At 49.4% G+C, this 17,608-nt stretch overlaps 1 protein-coding gene across 3 annotated transcripts in view; it reads right to left on the bottom strand.

Annotated features, from left to right (window-relative positions):
• Positions 1-17,608, bottom strand: part of Itsn1 (intersectin 1) — a 179,817-nt gene that overhangs the window by 27,217 nt on the left and 134,992 nt on the right. For 2 of the 3 annotated variants that reach the window (XM_038345998.1, XM_038345997.1), the window contains 3 exons: positions 16,226-16,343; positions 14,592-14,783; positions 12,784-14,241 (listed from right to left, as the gene is read on the bottom strand). In XM_038345998.1, coding sequence (XP_038201926.1) covers positions 14,240-14,241; positions 14,592-14,783; positions 16,226-16,343 — 312 coding nt within the window. In that variant the 3' untranslated portion in view covers positions 12,784-14,239. Of the gene's footprint in view, positions 1-12,783; positions 14,242-14,591; positions 14,784-16,225; positions 16,344-17,608 lie in introns of those variants that run through there. The other variant, XM_038345999.1, reaches the window with a different exon arrangement.

Below are 17,608 nucleotides of genomic sequence, written 5' to 3' on the forward strand. Positions count from 1 at the left end.
TGAAAACAATGTGCTTATTTTCCAGACCTTGAGGATTCAGTGGTTCAAAACTGGACATAGTGCTGTTTCCTCCTCTGCTGAACATGGTAATGCCCCCAGGCTGAAGCTGAAGATGGCATTACTGTTCCTCCCCCTTCCCAGGTAGTGCCGGACCCCCAGGTTGAAAGTGGTACTGCCCCCCCAAGGCTGAAGGTGGTACTCCCCCAGGTCAACAATGGTATTGCCCTCTAGGCTCAAAGTGGTACTGCCCCCCCAGGCTGAAGGTGGTATTCCCCCCCTAGGCTCAAGGTGATACTGCCCCCCAGGCTGAAAGTGGTACTGCCCCACCAAGCTGAAGGTGATATTGCCCCCTCCAAGCTAATACCATTCTCCTAGCACACCAGGTCAGGTTACTACGTTCCACCTGGAAGACTGAGTATTCTTGTTCAAACAAGAAAGCAATGGCTGGCATTTGGCAGGCTGGTCCAGGACTAACTAATATAGTAAAACACAGGACAGAGAATACACATCACTTGCCAGTAGATCCCTCTGAGAAACACCAACTACTTTCTACAGCAAGGAAGTGCCATGACCAAAAGACATGAGGATGACCAAGAAACCAAAATGAGGTTCTGTTGGGAGAGATGCCTGCTTCTTTTGGATTCTAGAAGCTCCTCTGGGCACAAGTTTGGGAGAAGAATTGAAGGGGCAGGGACGCCTGGCTTAGTGCCAGCTCTGAGTGCACTTGGGGGCCGTTGTCCACCTTGCTCTGGACAGGCCGGCCTCAGATCTACACATCTACAGCACCCAAGCCAGAGCCGAGAGCCTGGGGATGCTGGGGCAGCCGGGCTGTTACCTGCAGAACCCCACTCCATGCAATCTAACCCCAGCCTTCCTGGAGATGTGGAATGGCCACACTGGCCTCTGGACCCAGATCACAATCAACGGCAAAGAATTTGGGAGGAGGTTTCTCTCCAACATGCAGCAACCACACTGACTGGAGATGGATTTCTGGTCACTAAACTGACCCATGGGATACTGGGAAGGTTGAATTCCAGACCCAGAGAACCATGGAAGACTTGAAAAAGGAATTTTAAACCCAGAAATATCCTCCCTTTGAAAACTTAATATTTAAAAAACAAGGGGTTTAAAAACCTCCATTATACAAAGTCAGACAAGTGGAAAAGCCATTTCAAATTAAAATTTTAGGGGGTAGAGGGTGTGGCCTTCTCTCCCTTGGGTACCAAGATATACACAGTTTGTTGACCCCTGGCTGAGGGAAAGATTAGGGGTGAAAGTATAGTGAATGATTTTCTATGGCCATCGAGTAGGGATGAAGGGTGTCTCAAAACCAAAACTGGTTCACAGCTGAAATAATATTGCGAAAACTCCAAGCAGTTAAAAAACAGCCTTCATTAAACCCACAGGAAATTCCTAACGTAGGCTCCCAAGTTTATATAGTTTTCTTAAAACACTTATGCAAGGGGCAGGGCTGTGACATCCTTTTGGAAGGCTCAGAGACTTGGACCTATGTTGGTCCAAGGGGGATATGATGACCATCATTCCTTTGACCAGTGCAATTGAGATCCTTTCTATTACAGCCAATGACACAAAAGTACTTAGCACAAAAAAGTGGAAGACCCTCCCTCCTCTCTTCAGTATAGTTTTGAAACCCAAATTAGCTCCCACAGCGGGCTAAACATTGAGCTAAGGAAATAAACAGACATGATTTCTGTTATGAAGGAACCAAAAAAATATAGTAATAAGCTGGTCAATAAATATTTATTAAGTTTCCAGGAAGTTGAAGGGACACAGAGGTAAGCAGATACCATCCTTGTCCTCAGGGAAACAGGGGAGTTTAGGGGAGACTCCACAGGAAATGTAAATTTAAAATAGTACTTGTAAGAGTGGGGCATGGCCCCACTGATGAAGTGTTTGCCTTGCTCAGATCTGGGTTCGATCCTTAGAACATACAGTAAAAAGCCAGGCATGAAATCCCAGTACTGGGGGAGGGGGTGGAGCACAGAAATGGGCGGGTTCACGGGGTTCACTGGCCAATCAGCCTGACTCAGCACATGACAAGCCCTGGGTGTACCTAAGATACAGGATCTCAAAACCCAAGTTGGCGGTGACTGCTGGGTGTCACATGTTCATGCGTTCACAGCTGCACACTCACACACACAAAGAACGGGCCAGCCAAACAGCTTGTGTAAAAACAGCAAGGGAAACACAGACACTTGTGGAAGTAGAAAAGGCCATGCGTGGTATAGGGGTAGCTACACCAGAACAGAACCGGAGACACCATGAGGAGAGGCCAGGAGAGTGATGGGGAGGCCCCGATGATGGTGTTCATCTCAAGGGAAAGACAGCACGGTGTGTCTGGAGACATTCAGCCCAGATGCCCTTGCTAAGTAGGTCTGTGTCAGTCACATGTGTGAATTGGATGCCTGAGCTCCTGTCTGTACTGCAGGAGTCTCTAGAGTGGGCTCTGCCAGACTTCAGTCTCTTGCCATTTGAGCAACACCTTTCCGGTCCCCACCAGGCTGCATTTGATGCTCCTAGGATATCGATTCAAATGAACCACTCAACGGCCCAGGCAGAGTGGCAGGTAGGTGGCTTGCCCTGTAAGAAAAGCAGATGAAGCCCTTTCTGCGGTCTCTGGTTTTGTCTCTCTGCACCACAGCTGCTGTGGGAATCCTTCTGCCCGCAGTGAGCTTCCTGCAGCAACTGTGCTTGGAGCTGAGGTCAGCGATGAGTGAGGCATCTGGGTCCTTGTCTTCTGGAGGCCCAGGCAGTCTAGACTGTCCTCTGCCCTTGTTGACTCACAGAAGCCTCTAGAAGGGCATGGCTGTGAGCTGGCATCAGTCGAGTTTCAGATTCTCAGGATTTGATAAGAGAGTAGGAGCGAGTGAGAGGCCTGGGGTGAGCGGTTGAAGATGCCACCAATGGCATCAAAAATCCCTGTGCACTGAGCTCTATTTTAGGGAACCCACTGTGAGTTGTGTAGCAGGGTCCTTCTGGGCATGCCTGTTCAGCCTCCTCACTTGGTTACAAACCCAGAAACAACAACAACAAAAAAAAAAAAACCAAAAAACCACAGATTCTCCAAATCAGCTCCATCGTCTTCCAAGGAGGACCATCTGGTCTACCTGGCTTGCCAAGCAGTTTAATGAGCATGGAGAAGTAGTGGAAATGGAATTCCTTCCAGAGAGAGTCCACCTCCCGCTCTGCAGTGGCCAGGAATGTGGTTAGCAGCAGATCATGCTGGCTTTCTGTCTGATACTGGACTCCTGGCACAGGCACCACAGCCCTTTACAGTCTGCATTTCCCCTTCTCAGCTGCATTCATGTCTCTGTGCGTGCTTTCTAGCTGTCTGGGCACTCACTTTTGTTATGCCCTGTCCTGCAGGATTTTTGGCTTCCTTAGCAATGGCTGTAAATAAACCCTTCAGGTTTGCAAGGCAGATGAAATGTTACAGCCCCACTGTGGGACATGGTTTTTTTTTTGTTGTTGTTGTTTTTGTTTTTTTATTTTGTTTTGTTTTGTTTTTTATTGGGATTTGAGGAAAGCAGCAGTAGCTTTGACCAGAGAGGTCTGGGAAGATTTTGAAGAGGAGGAATTGGAGATGGACTTTGTTATGGTTCACATGTCCCTCAATGTTCACATACCATTCTGTGTGAAGATAGGTTACTTCAGGGGTGACTGGTGGTGATTGATTATCCACATGAATAAAAAATGCTGTTATCTAAGGAGTTGGATCCAGTTATAAACATGAGGCAGACATGCTGCTCCCTTTAGTGTGACCTTTAATCCTTCCACCCTCCTGGAATGGGGTGACGCATTGGGGAGGCTCTACCAGATGCATGCCCTGGATCTTGGACATCTGAGCCTCAAAAACTATGACAATTAAAAGGATTTATAACTTAGCCACCCTGAGGTATTTTGTTACAGTCTCCTGCACTAAGACATCATGGAAAAAGAGGATGGTGGGAGCATGGAGAGTCGGAGTTGGGTGCATGGAGCCAGAGGAATAGGTGTGGAAGAGAGAAGACTTGGGGTGTGGCACATAGCAATGCTAAACTAGACGCTTCAGACACTGCGCATGTGTTGACTCAGTTCCTCGCCAACAACCCTGTGGAGCAGCTACTATGACCCACAACGAGCAGAGGAGGGAACGGAGGCACGGAGACGACAAGTAATTCGGTAAAGCAGTTAAGAAACAGCAAACACCAGAATCCACGTTCTTAACGGTTCTGTCTTCGCCTTGCTGGACAGGGGGTGTTTTTGTGTGACCTGGTGGCTAGGACACACAGCGTAGCTTTAAAAATAGAAGTTTACTCTTGCATAGCTCTGGAGCCTGGAGTCCAAGAGCAGGCCAAGATGTTGGCAGGGTTCGTCTCTCCTGGGCTTACAGCCATGTCTTCTTCCCGTGTCCTACAGAACCTTGCCTCTGTGCCTGGAAAACCACGGTGTCTATCTACGTATGGCTTCTTCTTAAAAGGACACTTGTCATATTAGAGTAGGATCCACTCTGACGACCTCACTGTACTATTTAAATACATCTTTGAAGACACCAACTCCAAATTTAGCCACATCCTGGGATCTCCAAGGTTAGGGCTTTCCCCCATGAACACTGGGAGGCACAGTTCAGACCACGTCAGAAGGGACACACGCCTGGGGGCAGAGCTAGGTTTGGCTGCATTTCAGGAAGATCCTGGTGGCAGGCGATGGAAGGGGGTGGCAGTCCTCGAGTATGACGGCACACTGAAGTCATCCAAGGAGCTTGGAACCTGCCAGTGTCCCCGCTGAACTCAACACCAAGTATGTCTAACTTTCCAGGGGGAGACCCATGTCCATCCCTTGTAAGGCTCTGAGTGATTCTTGTGTCAGGCGGAGAAGACTTCCCACTCTCGAGAGAAAGGATGGTCTGGATGCCCAGTGTGGGAAGGAACAAGAACTGGAAACCACAGCTGTCCCAGTGCATGGGACCCAGGGCTTCCACAGTCGCTCAGCTCCAGCCAGCGCAGGGCTGGCTTCCTGAGCTGTTATCCAGTGCCAGCTCTGAGGAGAGAACACTGTCCCTGAAAGGCCATCTACACCCCAGAGCCCACTGAAGCCCTGGTGTTCTGTTCTCGGGGCCTCCGGAGGTGCATGCGAGACCAGACTATTGGAATAGACTCTCGTTTGATGGATGGGAGCATTGAATCCAGAAAGGCATGGCTACTCCCACTATCGGAAATGCTCTCTGGAAACAGGATGATCAAAGGAACTGCCAGTGTTCCCAGGGAGCCCGCCATCTTTCCTCCTGCACTTCCTGGAAGGTCTACTTGAAGACAAGCCTGGCCTTGGAGCTCAGGCTCTCAGGAGCTGGATGCAGCTGGTCAGGATGGAGAGATGGCTCAGAAGCTGAGCGTTTCCTGCCTAGTCAGTTTGGCTCCCAGCACTCACTCCCATTCGGTGGCTCACAAACACCTGTGACTCCAGCTCCAGGGGATCCAACGCCTTCTTCTGGCCTCCACAGGTACCACCCACACATACATCTCATACGCACATACACATAAATAAAAATAAATCTAAATAAAAGACCCCTGGCTGATGGGCCCACAGGAGACTCTGAAGGCTGTGTGATGAGGAGGTATACTGCACCACCCTAAGCCAATGACTTCAGAAGGACCTGGCAACACCCTGGGCCCTGACAAACTGGCTCCTATGGAACACAAGAGACGCTTCCAACCTAAGATATTTTCTGTCTGTTTGAACGGCTGCAGGTCCTACCCAGGGTTGCTTCTGTGAGGCCATCACACTCATGGGGGAGACTAGATACCAAATATGCATGGGACCAAGTGGTAAGTATGTAGACTAGTTAAGTGATTATGAAGCATGCTTCCTGTTTTGGAGCCTTTCCATAAACAGTAACTTTTTTCAACCACGCCACCGTCCCCAGCGTAGGCTTTGTGCTGGGTTCTCTGCCACACACGGCAAGAGAATGAACAAGATGGTACACAGATGGCCTGGCTGGGGAGGGAGGCCAATGCACGAGGCAAACATGGACCGCCACCAACACCCGACACGTCCTCCACAGTCCCCAAGAGTGAGGGCTGATGGGAGATGTAAGTGTACTAAACGGACTGTAGCTTATAGCCAGCAAGAGATGGGAACCCCACAGTAGGCCAGCTCTACAAGGGGAGCGCCATCGCTCTTGATGGTGTTTGTCCTGTGACGACTCACCCCCTTTTGTGGTTCTGGGGAGAGAATCCAGGGTTCCATCCACGTTAAACATATGTTTTTACCACCGAGCCTCACCCCTAACTCTCTGCTGATTTATTATTATTTAACTTCACTTTCTTTCTTTTAAGATAAAATCTTATGTATCTCAGGCTGGCCTGGGATTCTCTGAGGATGAACTTGACCTTCTCATGCTTCTGCCTCCACCTCCCAAATGCTGAGACTCCAGGTGTGACCACCACACCTGCTTATGTGGTGCTGAGAATGAACCCCAGGGCTGCGTGCACACTGGGGAAACATGCCACCAACTGAGCTACGTTCCCAGCCTAATTTATTTACTTCTGACAGCATTTAATTATGTATCCCAGACTGACCCGCCACCCCATCATAATCCTCCTGTCTCAGCCCTCTGAGGGCTGGGATTACAGGCTTACATCTCAAGACAGACCCTTCGTGGAGTTCTTGATGTGATAAATCTGGAGATGCTAGGCTGGCCCCGCCTTCAAAGGACTCAGGCTAATGAGGAAGATGAGTCTGCCTTACAGTTTGCAGATAACCCCCCCCCACACACACACACACCCCACAGGTTCACGTGTGCCCAGTCGCTGACAGGTGACTGGATCAAGAGGGAACCAGCCATGGCTCAACTCATGGATGTCATCGAGTAGCATTTATAAATGCTGGAGACTTAGGCCGTGGCTTGGTTGGAGAAGGATCACGAGGGGCATGCCTTTGACAGGTATCTGGTCCCTGACCTCTTTCTGTTTCTAAGCCTTGACGAGGTAAGAGACCCAGCCCTGCAAACTGTCCTGCTGCCATGCACCGTGTTTGCTCTCACCAAAGGCCCATAGCCACGGAGCAAGCTGAATTCTCCGTAGATGAGAATGCTAAATCTCTGGCCAAAACAAGACTTTCTTCCTTGTGAGTTCCTCCTTAGGGCTCTGTCACGGTGACAGAACATGTGACTTACCCAGTGTCCACGTGTGTTATGTATCAGCTTCCTGGTCTCCTTGTCATGTATGAAAGAACTTCATGGCAAGGTAACAACGGCGGGGAGGACGGCAGAAGAGCAGGAAAGGGGGAACAAGAGGGAACATGGCATGTGTTACTGGGGTGCACTAATGACTTAAACTTGAAGCCAGAATTCCAGGAAGGGTGTGTGTAGGATATGGGGGCAAAGGAAGATTTGGGGCTGGTTTAGACCAGACAGGTAGGGCAACTGAAGGCTCTATGGACCCATGCACCCTGTGCCAGCTCCTAACTAGAAGGTGCACATGGGAGCCCTAGGGAGGAGATTGTGCCCATGGGTGTTTGAGCTCTCTGAAAATGGCACAGTTCCGCATCCATGCCCCCTGTCAGTTCCCCAATGCATGCCCAGGACACTGCCAGAGGGCACAGATGTGGGTTCTGACTCCTACGTACGCCATAAAGGTTTTCAGGTTGGCCGAGTCTACTACTAGATTAATGTGTATCTAAGACCATGGTCTTCTGACTGCAGCCAGGGATGGAAAGTTAAAAGCCACAGTTGCTTTGGAGAGGACTCCCAGGGTTCCCTGCACTACAGCACTGGCCTTGGGTCACACTATGTCCCGTGAGTTGGACCGACTCTACCGTTCTGTCTGCTGGTGTCTCCTCTCACTCCTACAGGTTCAAAATCAGGCATCACACCTGCCTGTGTTCCAATGTCCACAGCCTTATCACCAGGCAGGAGCCATACTCATGTGTGCGTGTTGGGGGGAGCACCAGGAGAAGGGAAACTGAGGCAGGGCAACCCTCTGAAGCTTTTGTTCCAGCAATAGGAAGGGAAGGGTAGTGGAAGATTTTCTTCTGTCTCTTGAGGATGGGCTGGGGTGAGGGTTCCCACTAGACAGAGCCAGTGGGGGTTGGTTACTGAGGGAGGTATAGCTATTTAGGGCTTCCCATGGGGCTGTGGAATTCCAAGGCAATGCCCCAGAACGCAAAGATCCCTGCTTGGTTTTGCCTGCTCTGCTGCGGCCCGTCCCCCACTCTGGTTCAGCAGAGCAGAGGCTGCCAAGGTCCCCTTCTTGTCTGGGTACACACAGCAGGGTGCAGGGGCAGTGTGTTTCCGGGAGCCCTAAGTGTTCTGGGTACACGCAGCAGGGTGCAGGGGCAGTGTGTTTCTGGGCGCCCTGAGTGTCTAGGTACATGCAGCAGTGCACAGGGGTAGTGTGTTTCCGGGAGCCCTAAGTGTCTAGGTACACGCAGCAGGGCGCAGGGGGAGTGTGTTTCTGGGAGCCCTAAGTGTTCTGGCGCAGCTGCTCTTGGGAGCACACGGCTCTAATGAAACAGTACAGCTACTTCTTAAAAAAAAGTGGCTGGCATGTCTAGCGGGAGCAGGGGGCAAACGTTCCATTCTTTGCAGGCAGGAGACTACAAGGCCACGGAAGGCCGTGATGAGAAATACAGGAGCCAGTGACTCCACACATTTGTCCAGGCTTATTGTGGAACCCTGCACGGGCCTGCCGACCGTCCATGGCTGTGGTATTTAAAAGCCTTGTACATTCCATGGTCCTGGTTGGGCACCCCACTGTCACCAGTGTCGAAGAGGCAGGTGGCACCAGCGGCGTGCGGGGAGACGCTGGCCTGAGATGGTGTCAGCATGGGTCACACCTTTGGGACAGATGCTCCAAAAGGCCTCCATGCAGGTGAGCCCCCTGGGGCGGGAAGGTAGGGACTGTGATTTGTTTGCAAAGTTGCAGGGGGTCGGGGGGGGGGGCTGTCATTCTCTCTGCAATCTCTCATCTAGGAAAGTAGTTGTTGCGTTGGGCGGGGGGAGTTAAAGCAGGAAGCCACAGATTGGCTAGCAGAAGATTCACTGAGCACACAGAAATCATCCGTCCCCCACAAACGACTCCTTTCTTACATACTGGGTGGTCAGTCACTCACTGTTGTTCTTACTACATCCCTACTGGTGAAGTGCAAAGAGCTTAAATAACATTCCCAAGACCACAAAGATGTAAAGTAGCAGAGCTGGGATTCAAACCCATGCTCTAAATGGCCATCCTAGAATACCTTTAATGCTACCAACGTCCAAGGGTACAGCTATACCGATTTCCCCAGAGTCAAATAGCAGATTAAACTGTGTCTGTATTCCGCACCATGGTCTTCAGGCTGCGGCCAGGAATGAAAATTTAGAAGCCCACAGTTGGCCCAGAGTGAGGGCATCTGGGACAGGCCTGTCTTTGGGAAACTGGGCTGTAGTCAAAAAGGGTCTAAGGCTGAGGTTGTCCAGTGTGGAGCATGGGCAATGAAATGTGTGATGATGTGTGGGATTCTCATCATTCCCAGAGGTAGGAAAACCGCAGGAAGGAAAGGGACCAACTCTTATCTTACAAAGTGACAGCCACCAATAATTCTGAGAAGGTGCTGCAGGAGGCAGGGCTCCAGAACAGATAGGGATGAGAAGGGGGTGAACCTGGCACTGGAATGGGCAGATGCTTAGAGAGTACCCCTAGACCCTCAGTATCCTCACTGTCAAAAGAAGGGCTTGTGTCCAAGGTTCTAAGATCTCAGCACTGTCAAATACTCTTCAGGGGACATCTGTCCCTCACTGCCACATCATGTCCTTCTCTGCTTCTCTGGTATGGCCTGGCTTAGTGTGCAAGCATGGCAGGGAGCAGTATGGGCATGGGGAGGGGGAGCAGAGGCCTCAGGAGCACATAACTTCCTCATGACCTCTGGGAGGTCACAAGCATCTCCTGTCCTGGGTCAGGATTTGGAGAACTTGGGAGAAAGGAGTGGTCAGCCTAAGCAGATGTGGCTACGCTGAGGAAGTGTGTGCCCTGCAGGATGATGAGCCAAGCAGATCTGAAAACTGCAGCTGCCAGCCTGCGTGAGAATCTTCTAGACAATTCTATCTGCTTCGAGCTTGACTCTGAAGTTCAGAGTATGTTAGCAAGCCACAGATACTACATTCAAGTCGTTTTTCTCATGCGCACGTCCAGCACACACACAGAGACCAGTGATGGCACAGAAGAGCAGGCAGGTAGCATCTGGTTCCTAGGTAGCGCTCGTACAGAACTGTGTAACATAGCACACATGGATCTTACCAATGATGGTCATGTCTAAGAAACAAAGCCTTGGTTTTAGTAAATCAGGCATTTTTTTTTTTCATGTCTGGGAGCTTTCAGTGCGGAGCACAGAACCTTCAGTGAGAAGCAATGGATTGGCTGAGACAAGCCATCTCAGCTCTTCCCAGGTTTTCATTTAAAAAGGGCCCAAGGAAATGGTGGCTAAGTGAGATCCTTATATAATGGCATTCTATATATTTTTTCTTCTTTTTTCTAAAGCGTTTTATGTGTTAGCATTTTTCCAGTATAAAACATGTCTGTCTGTGCACCACTACACACATGCATGGTGCCTGTATCAGATCCCCTAGGGCTGGAGTTATGGCAGCTATGAGTCCCCATATGGTTGTTGGGGATCAAACTCAGATCCTCTGGGAGAACAGCCAGTGCTCTAAACCACTAAGCCAAATCTCCAGCCCCAAGATAGCAGGTATTCTGTATTTTCCTATGCATTTACTGGGGTGTGTGTGGTGTCACTGAGAGTCAATAGCATCCTGAACAATTTCTCTTGGGTATTTTGGGGGTCAAAAAAAGAATAAACAGATTAATTTGTAATTTTGTCAAAAGGAATAAAATATTTATTGTCTCTCAGAAATAATTTTCCATTTCCAAGAAGTGGGGTTGTTATCTGGGCGGTAAGCTCCCCAGATTGGGCTAGAGTGAAGACCCAAGTCCATGGCCCTGAGCCCCAGAACACACAGGGAAACACCAGGGCAGCACTACTCCTGGGAGCTTGCATTTAAAGGAAGCAGAAACTAGGGTGACATCTTGGCTTCTCCTACAGATGTGTCAAGAACCTGGATTCTGGTGTATTCTAGGGTTGTTTGAGCTGCTCACACAATGGGCGTCTTTGAGTGCTTAAACCCATCATGTGGCAGGAAATAATAAATTATATGGGGTTAAGTCATATGAAATTGCTGTTTTGGGTAGGGCATGGTGGCACACTCAGCAGAGGGATTTTTATACACATACACACTCATCACACACAGAGTAAATATAAAATTAAAAACCCCCAAAACCTAAAAACAAAAATCAAGCACCAAAGTTAGTACTTTTAAACCTCAAGGGACACTTTCTGTTCAATCCAATTAAAAGCAGAGAATATAGGGGGCAATCAAGACGTTTTGAAAAATAAAAGGCAACTGTGGGAGACGTTTTATGCTGCACACACATGATATAAGCTTCAAAATGGGTGCACATATTCAGCAGTAGTTATCAGGGTAACTTCAGTAGCCGTGTGCGGGGTGACCACTTGGGTCAGGACAACCCAGTGAACTTTAGCCAGAGTGGCCAGTAGGGTGAGACCAGGGCTCCTCTGCTCAGCCCTGGTAACATGTGAGACCTGGTCACTCTGCCATGTGAAGTATGCTCTGTGTTGTAGGATGACCCACAGGATGCTAGGGGTGGTCCTCTGCCTAAAACCCACAGGGTCAGGTGGGTTCTTGACAGTCCGTGCTAACAGAAGGGATGGGAAGGAAACCTGTGCCAGTTCCCAAACTCGGGAGAAAGACTAGCAGAACAAACCGTGAGAGGGTGCCGGAGTGAAATGTGAAGACATCACCCACCTTAACAATGGCATCCCACCATCAACCTGAGCACGGGGACGGTGAAGAGCCCTGGGGAGATGAGGATGCAGACCGATCATTGTCACAAGGGGCTGGATGGGAGACAGGAGGGCCTTGCCCACCTCCCACTGAGTCTGCACTGTTCCGGCTCACTGACCTCCACTTCAGTGTTAAGCCCTGCCCCTCCTGGTGGGGGCTGTGTTTGCCCTGTGGCAGCAGCGCCCTCCCCCAAGTACTGGATGGCCTGCGCATGCTACAGTTCACCCACGCTCCGCACACAACGTAACGCACGCCCATAAAGATTTGTACGGACTTGGTTTTCACTGCTTCTCTCGCTAGAACCCAACAGGGCACCCAACACACAGGACATTTGTCACCCCTTCCTCAAAACTTTTTGCCAACTTGAAAAAACTGTGATGGAGTGGGGCAGGGAGGCCCAGTGAGTGAGGTTCAAGAGGATAGCGCCAATCACGTGTCCACCACGGCTAGCGTGTCACCCGTGTGCCGATTTGTCTCTGTAAATGTCACAAGAGTGCATAGCTGATGCGATCCCACGCTAGGGAAATGTGCAAGTCTGCCCCTATCCATGTGTCTTCTGGTACTCACTAGTTCCTTATTATGACATAGTTTTCGACCAGTGTTTTGTGCCCTAAGCCAAGCCACACACCTGTCAATGTGTCAACACCACAAGCTAAAATTCCACTGAGAGAGTTGACAGCCTGGCTGGTGTAGACCTCCGCACTTGGAAACTAGTGTTATATAAGGAGCCACGGTTTACATATTGACGGGACGGGACTGGGAGTATCAAGGAGTATGTATGGATTCACACGCAGCACGCGGGCAGCAGGCCAATGGCTGACACCTGTCTGGGTGGTGCCCTCACCACTGCAAGATCCCAACAGCAAGAACACAGAGACATTCCCATCTAACTTTTATATGAAGAATTTAATTATCTATACACATGACTAATCCAAAAGGTTGTATTACAATTGTTAAAGCCGCAGTTTATATATTTATATATTTTACATTCATATCCACGAAACACTGAAGCGCAAGTAGACAAGGAGGGGCTGCCCTGTCCTTTGCACCATGTGAGGGGAGAAGGACCATGACATGGCCAGCAGGGCGTCTCCCCAGGAGGGAACCCAGAAAGACATCAGTTAGCTGACTCCTAGGACAGCTAGGCGGTGCTTCAGGCTTCCCCAACCCCATTTTCTGGGCTGTCAGCAGTGGTACTTTTCCTTTTCTTTCTTTTGTTTTCTTTCTTTATATTGAGAGCTTCCAACTAATGTCTAAAGACAAACATGGCTACAGCACAGTTAACACAAATGTGGACCAGGAGCGCCATTTCATATTAATCTGTAGAAACTCCACAGTCTAGTTAAAAATGTAAACACTGGAAATTAATTGCAGGGAAACTATACATTCTTTCTTGTCAAGAAAATTACTTGTTCAAAATATTCCATGAAAAGCAACTGGAATAAACTTCCTGTAACAGAGACTGTTGATCGGAACCACCTTGATGGTGGTGTCTTATCCATTTACGGTATGAAAATACGCCAAATGAAAACCTCGAAACAGAACACCAGTCAACTAGATAAATCTGAGACCAAATGGAAACACAGGTACTTTCTCGTGTGGCTACAAGATCACTGTGCAAAATAAAATTAATGCAATAGATGAGAGCATTATACACGGTGGTTTGCCACGGGAAGAGCTACTTCTTCAGTACAGATGTGTTCCATGCAACAGGTACACGTGACATCACAAGCAAGCCTGACGCCTATTTAGGCAGGCGCTCTCTACACATCTTCAAAGCGGTACACCCAACTCCTCTGCACTCTACGGTAGGGGAAAAGCCCCAAACTACACAATTTAGTTGGTAACACTGGACAAAATGGAAGAAAATACATCAAGTCTCAGATTTATGGACATTTGGAACAATTTTTAATAGCACATGCAGCATTCCTTGATAGTGGGTCTTTTTGCAAAACCAAAATAGCAAAGAAGTAATTGATTGACTTTTATTAAAAGGCTAAAATACACATTTAAAAATAATCTCCAAACCACTGAGAGCACCTGTGAAGGCAGGGCAGTCAGCTGAGTGAGTAGGAAAGCCACCAAAGGACCCACCGCCCTGGGCACTTCTGCCAGTTTGCTCCTGTCTCTGCACGTAATGACTCAGACATTGCGATCACATGCAGCTAAGGTAAAATGAGGTAAACTGCTCTGCAGTGAGTTCTTCTACTCGGAAGGCAGTAGGTGATCATGCTGCAAGTCACATGATCAGGGCTGCATCTCCCATCATCCCTCTGGGCAGTGATATGGGACAGTGGGTCTCTTTGAGGACTTTCGAGCCTGAGGGGGTGGACAACATATGATTCCTAGAAAAAGGAGGGAAAACAACACATAAGCCAAACAAAACCATGTGCAAATTCAAGCTAGGAAAATGAGTCAGGCATGTACACAGCATGGTGCCAAAATGATTAAAAAAAAGAAAAGACAAAAGAAAGGGGGGAGGGGAGGGGGCATGCTACAGAGGGAATGAAATTTAAAAACAAAAACAACCCCACGGACTAGCCTTGCATCACAGAAGGTCTTCAAAGAGACTGTTCAAAGGCAGCAGTGGTCTGGCTTCCAGGTCTGCAAGCCAGGCTCGGCAGAATCAGAGCAATGCTGCATGTCTTACGGGAAGAGGCCAGGAGGCCAGGAAGAGAGCCGCCAGGGCACTTACATTGCTGGCTTGGGTCCATGTCCGTGGTCAGCTTCACATAATTGGATGGGAAGAGCCCGACCTGCCCGTTGACTTCTCCTTTCCACCAGTCGGGGTCCTCCTTGTTGAGGACGTTGATGATCTGGCCCTTGCTGAAGGCCAGTTCGTCATCGTTCTGTGCGGTGTAATCGTACATCCCGATCACTTGGCACACTGCAGGAGACAGGGCGGTGTGAGCAGCTGCTCGGCCCAGCGGCACATGCGCAGCAGCAGGTACATTCCCGGGTCAGAGGGGGCGAGTGAGGGCAGCCGGCCTCACTTTACGTGGTGTGGCAATAGAGGAAGATGAAGGACTACATTTTTAAGATTTTACCCTGTCTTAAATGTCATAACGTCTTCCCCTTTCACGGCACTTGTCAGCAGTCAAGGGAACCTTTATTCTGAGCACGGTGGAGGGACTCACAGCGCTGGCTCTGGAGGACTGGCTGGTACTACCCAATTCCCACAGCGGAGGCGCAGCGCAGACTGCCAGGGGCCAGAGCCCATGCCTGTCTGTATTCAACTTCTTTTGTGATGCTGAAGATTGATCCCAGGGCCACAAGCACGCAAGCTAGAAAAGTGCTCTGGCCCTGAGCTTACAGCCCTGGGCCTGGTCATTCTAAAGGTGGAATGTGGCTCTCACCTGGTCTGCAGACACTTCGGAATCTCAGTGAAAAGAGAAACCTGCACTTTAGGAGGTGATTCTGCTGTATGTTAATGTCTCAGAGACGCCCACACCTCAAGAACACCTTTCCTTTCCTTTCAGTCCCACAGTGTGTTGACCCAGTCTCACTCCCTGGCATCTTCAGTCTTAACCAACAACCTATATGCAGCTTCAGGTTCTCAAACTCTCCAGCTAAGAGAAGAGAATCCTTCTGCAGATGGTACAGGGCTTGCAAGCTGATAGGAGCTGATAGGAGAGGGGGCTGCCAAGTCTCTCAGGGGACAGCAGATCCAGATGGTACCCCACCCCACTACTGCCCACACAAGGCCTCAGCTCATGTAAAGAGGACAAGTTGGGGATCAGGGTTCAATCATAACATCTTAGGTCCTGACATTTCTTGCAAGGACAAGTTTAAAGCTAGTTTCACAGGGGACATATGAAACAGGCACCAATCACAAATGATGACTGAGCAAAACGTCCACAATCTCCATGGGGTCACCAAGTCTAGGTGACTCTTCCACAGCTAACTCACTGTCTCAGATCAGAAAACAGACAAGCCAGCTGCAGCCCTCTGCCATTACCTGCCCTCTAGGAAAAGACACAACAACGTCCTGCCCACTCAGTGAGCCCCCTCTCTCCCCAACACATGTCACAAGTTTATTTTAGGGGCCTTTCTGTTGCCTTGCCCAGTGGCCCAAATCCCAGGGTAAAGAGCGGGAAGGAATCAAGAGAGAAATCTGGCTTTAATGTCCCCAAGAGTCCAACAAGGGTTCTGCAGTGCCCAGCACAGAAAGGCTACGGAGATGCTTGGCGCTTTTGAAAAACATACTTCCAGTCACACACTGACTGTGGGTCAGAGTCAGCAAACACAAGAGCTAAGCACATGTGACAATCACACGAGACTTTGGATGAGAAACCTGAATGGAAGCGGAGCGACCCGCAGGCGCCTTACCTGCCGGCAGCGCTGCAGACTTGGGTAGCTCGGTTGGGGTGATTTTGCTTGTTCCAGGGCTTAGAAGTTTGACATAATTTGCTGGGAACCAGCCTATCTGGCGCTTTTTCCCTCGAGCCTAAGAAGAAAATAATAACGTTTTATAGCAATGAAAGCCTATCTTTCTCACACAACCTGCTTTGTAGCAGGACAACACTCACACTGAGCTGAGATACAAAGAGATACAAACTGCTGCAGAAATCAAACATGGCCGTTCCGTTCAAACTGCAGCAGCCATTGATGGGCAGAGCTGGACTATGTAGATCACACATTCAGGATATTATGTCTGTAATGTAGCTAAGACAGAAAGCTAAGGGCTGGAGTGATGGCTTAGGGCTCAGAGTACTGGCTCTTCTGGAGGACCCCACTGGCACCTTACAGTTGTCTGTAACTCCAGTTCTGGGGGATCTGACACCTTCTGGCCTCCATGGGCACCAGGCATGCAAGCGGTGCACAGATATACATTTAGGCAATACTCATACACACAAAGATAAAATTATTTTTAATAGGATAGAAAACTAGTTAGCAATTTACTGCTACATCAGGTAATGCAGACGTTCTGATTAATGCCACGAGTGTTCAAGAAACCTGGCATCTAAGATGCCTTGGTCTACAGGACGGCTCCTGAGGCTACAGTGTTGTTATTCTTGATTTTGAGAAGCCTGAACTGAGCTTGAAAAGAGACACGACAGTCCCAGGGCTACACCCTAGCTGATGTTAAGCCAAGACTCACTACCATGCCTGAATTCTCCACGTAGATGGCAGACAACGCATAGCGTCTACAGAACACAAGTGTTCAACTTGACACTGTTTCAGAGACCATCAGGCTCCCAGATGGCGGCAAGATCTTCCCACTGTCTTAGTTTCCAGCGTCATTCACGTTCCCAACTGGCACCCTTCTCCTGCACTTCACAGCCTGATTCGGCCCAGGAGCCCTCTACTGAGCATCTTTACAGTATCAGAAACGGCACAGGACGTGGAGGTATGAAGACGCAAGAGGCTGTCTTTGTCTATTCCTACTGTCAGGAGAAAGCACCACACAAATGCACTTGCGCGCGTGCGCGCACACACACACACACACACACACACACACACACACACATCTCCAGAAGAAATGTGATAAAAAATACCTGTCAGGGCAGAAGATTCAGTTCAACAGTTAAGAGCACTGGCTCTTTCTTGAGGTCCTGGGTTCAGTTCCCAGCACCCTCGTGGCAACTAACCACTGTCTGCAATTCCAGTTCAAGAGGATCAGGTACTTTCTTCTGGCCTCCATGAACACCAAGCATACATGTGGCACACACACATACATGACTGTGACACCTATTCCCCAAATAGATAAAT

This window comes from Arvicola amphibius, chromosome 10, assembly GCF_903992535.2.
Source record: "Arvicola amphibius chromosome 10, mArvAmp1.2, whole genome shotgun sequence".
Classification (NCBI taxonomy): Eukaryota; Metazoa; Chordata; class Mammalia; order Rodentia; family Cricetidae; genus Arvicola; species Arvicola amphibius.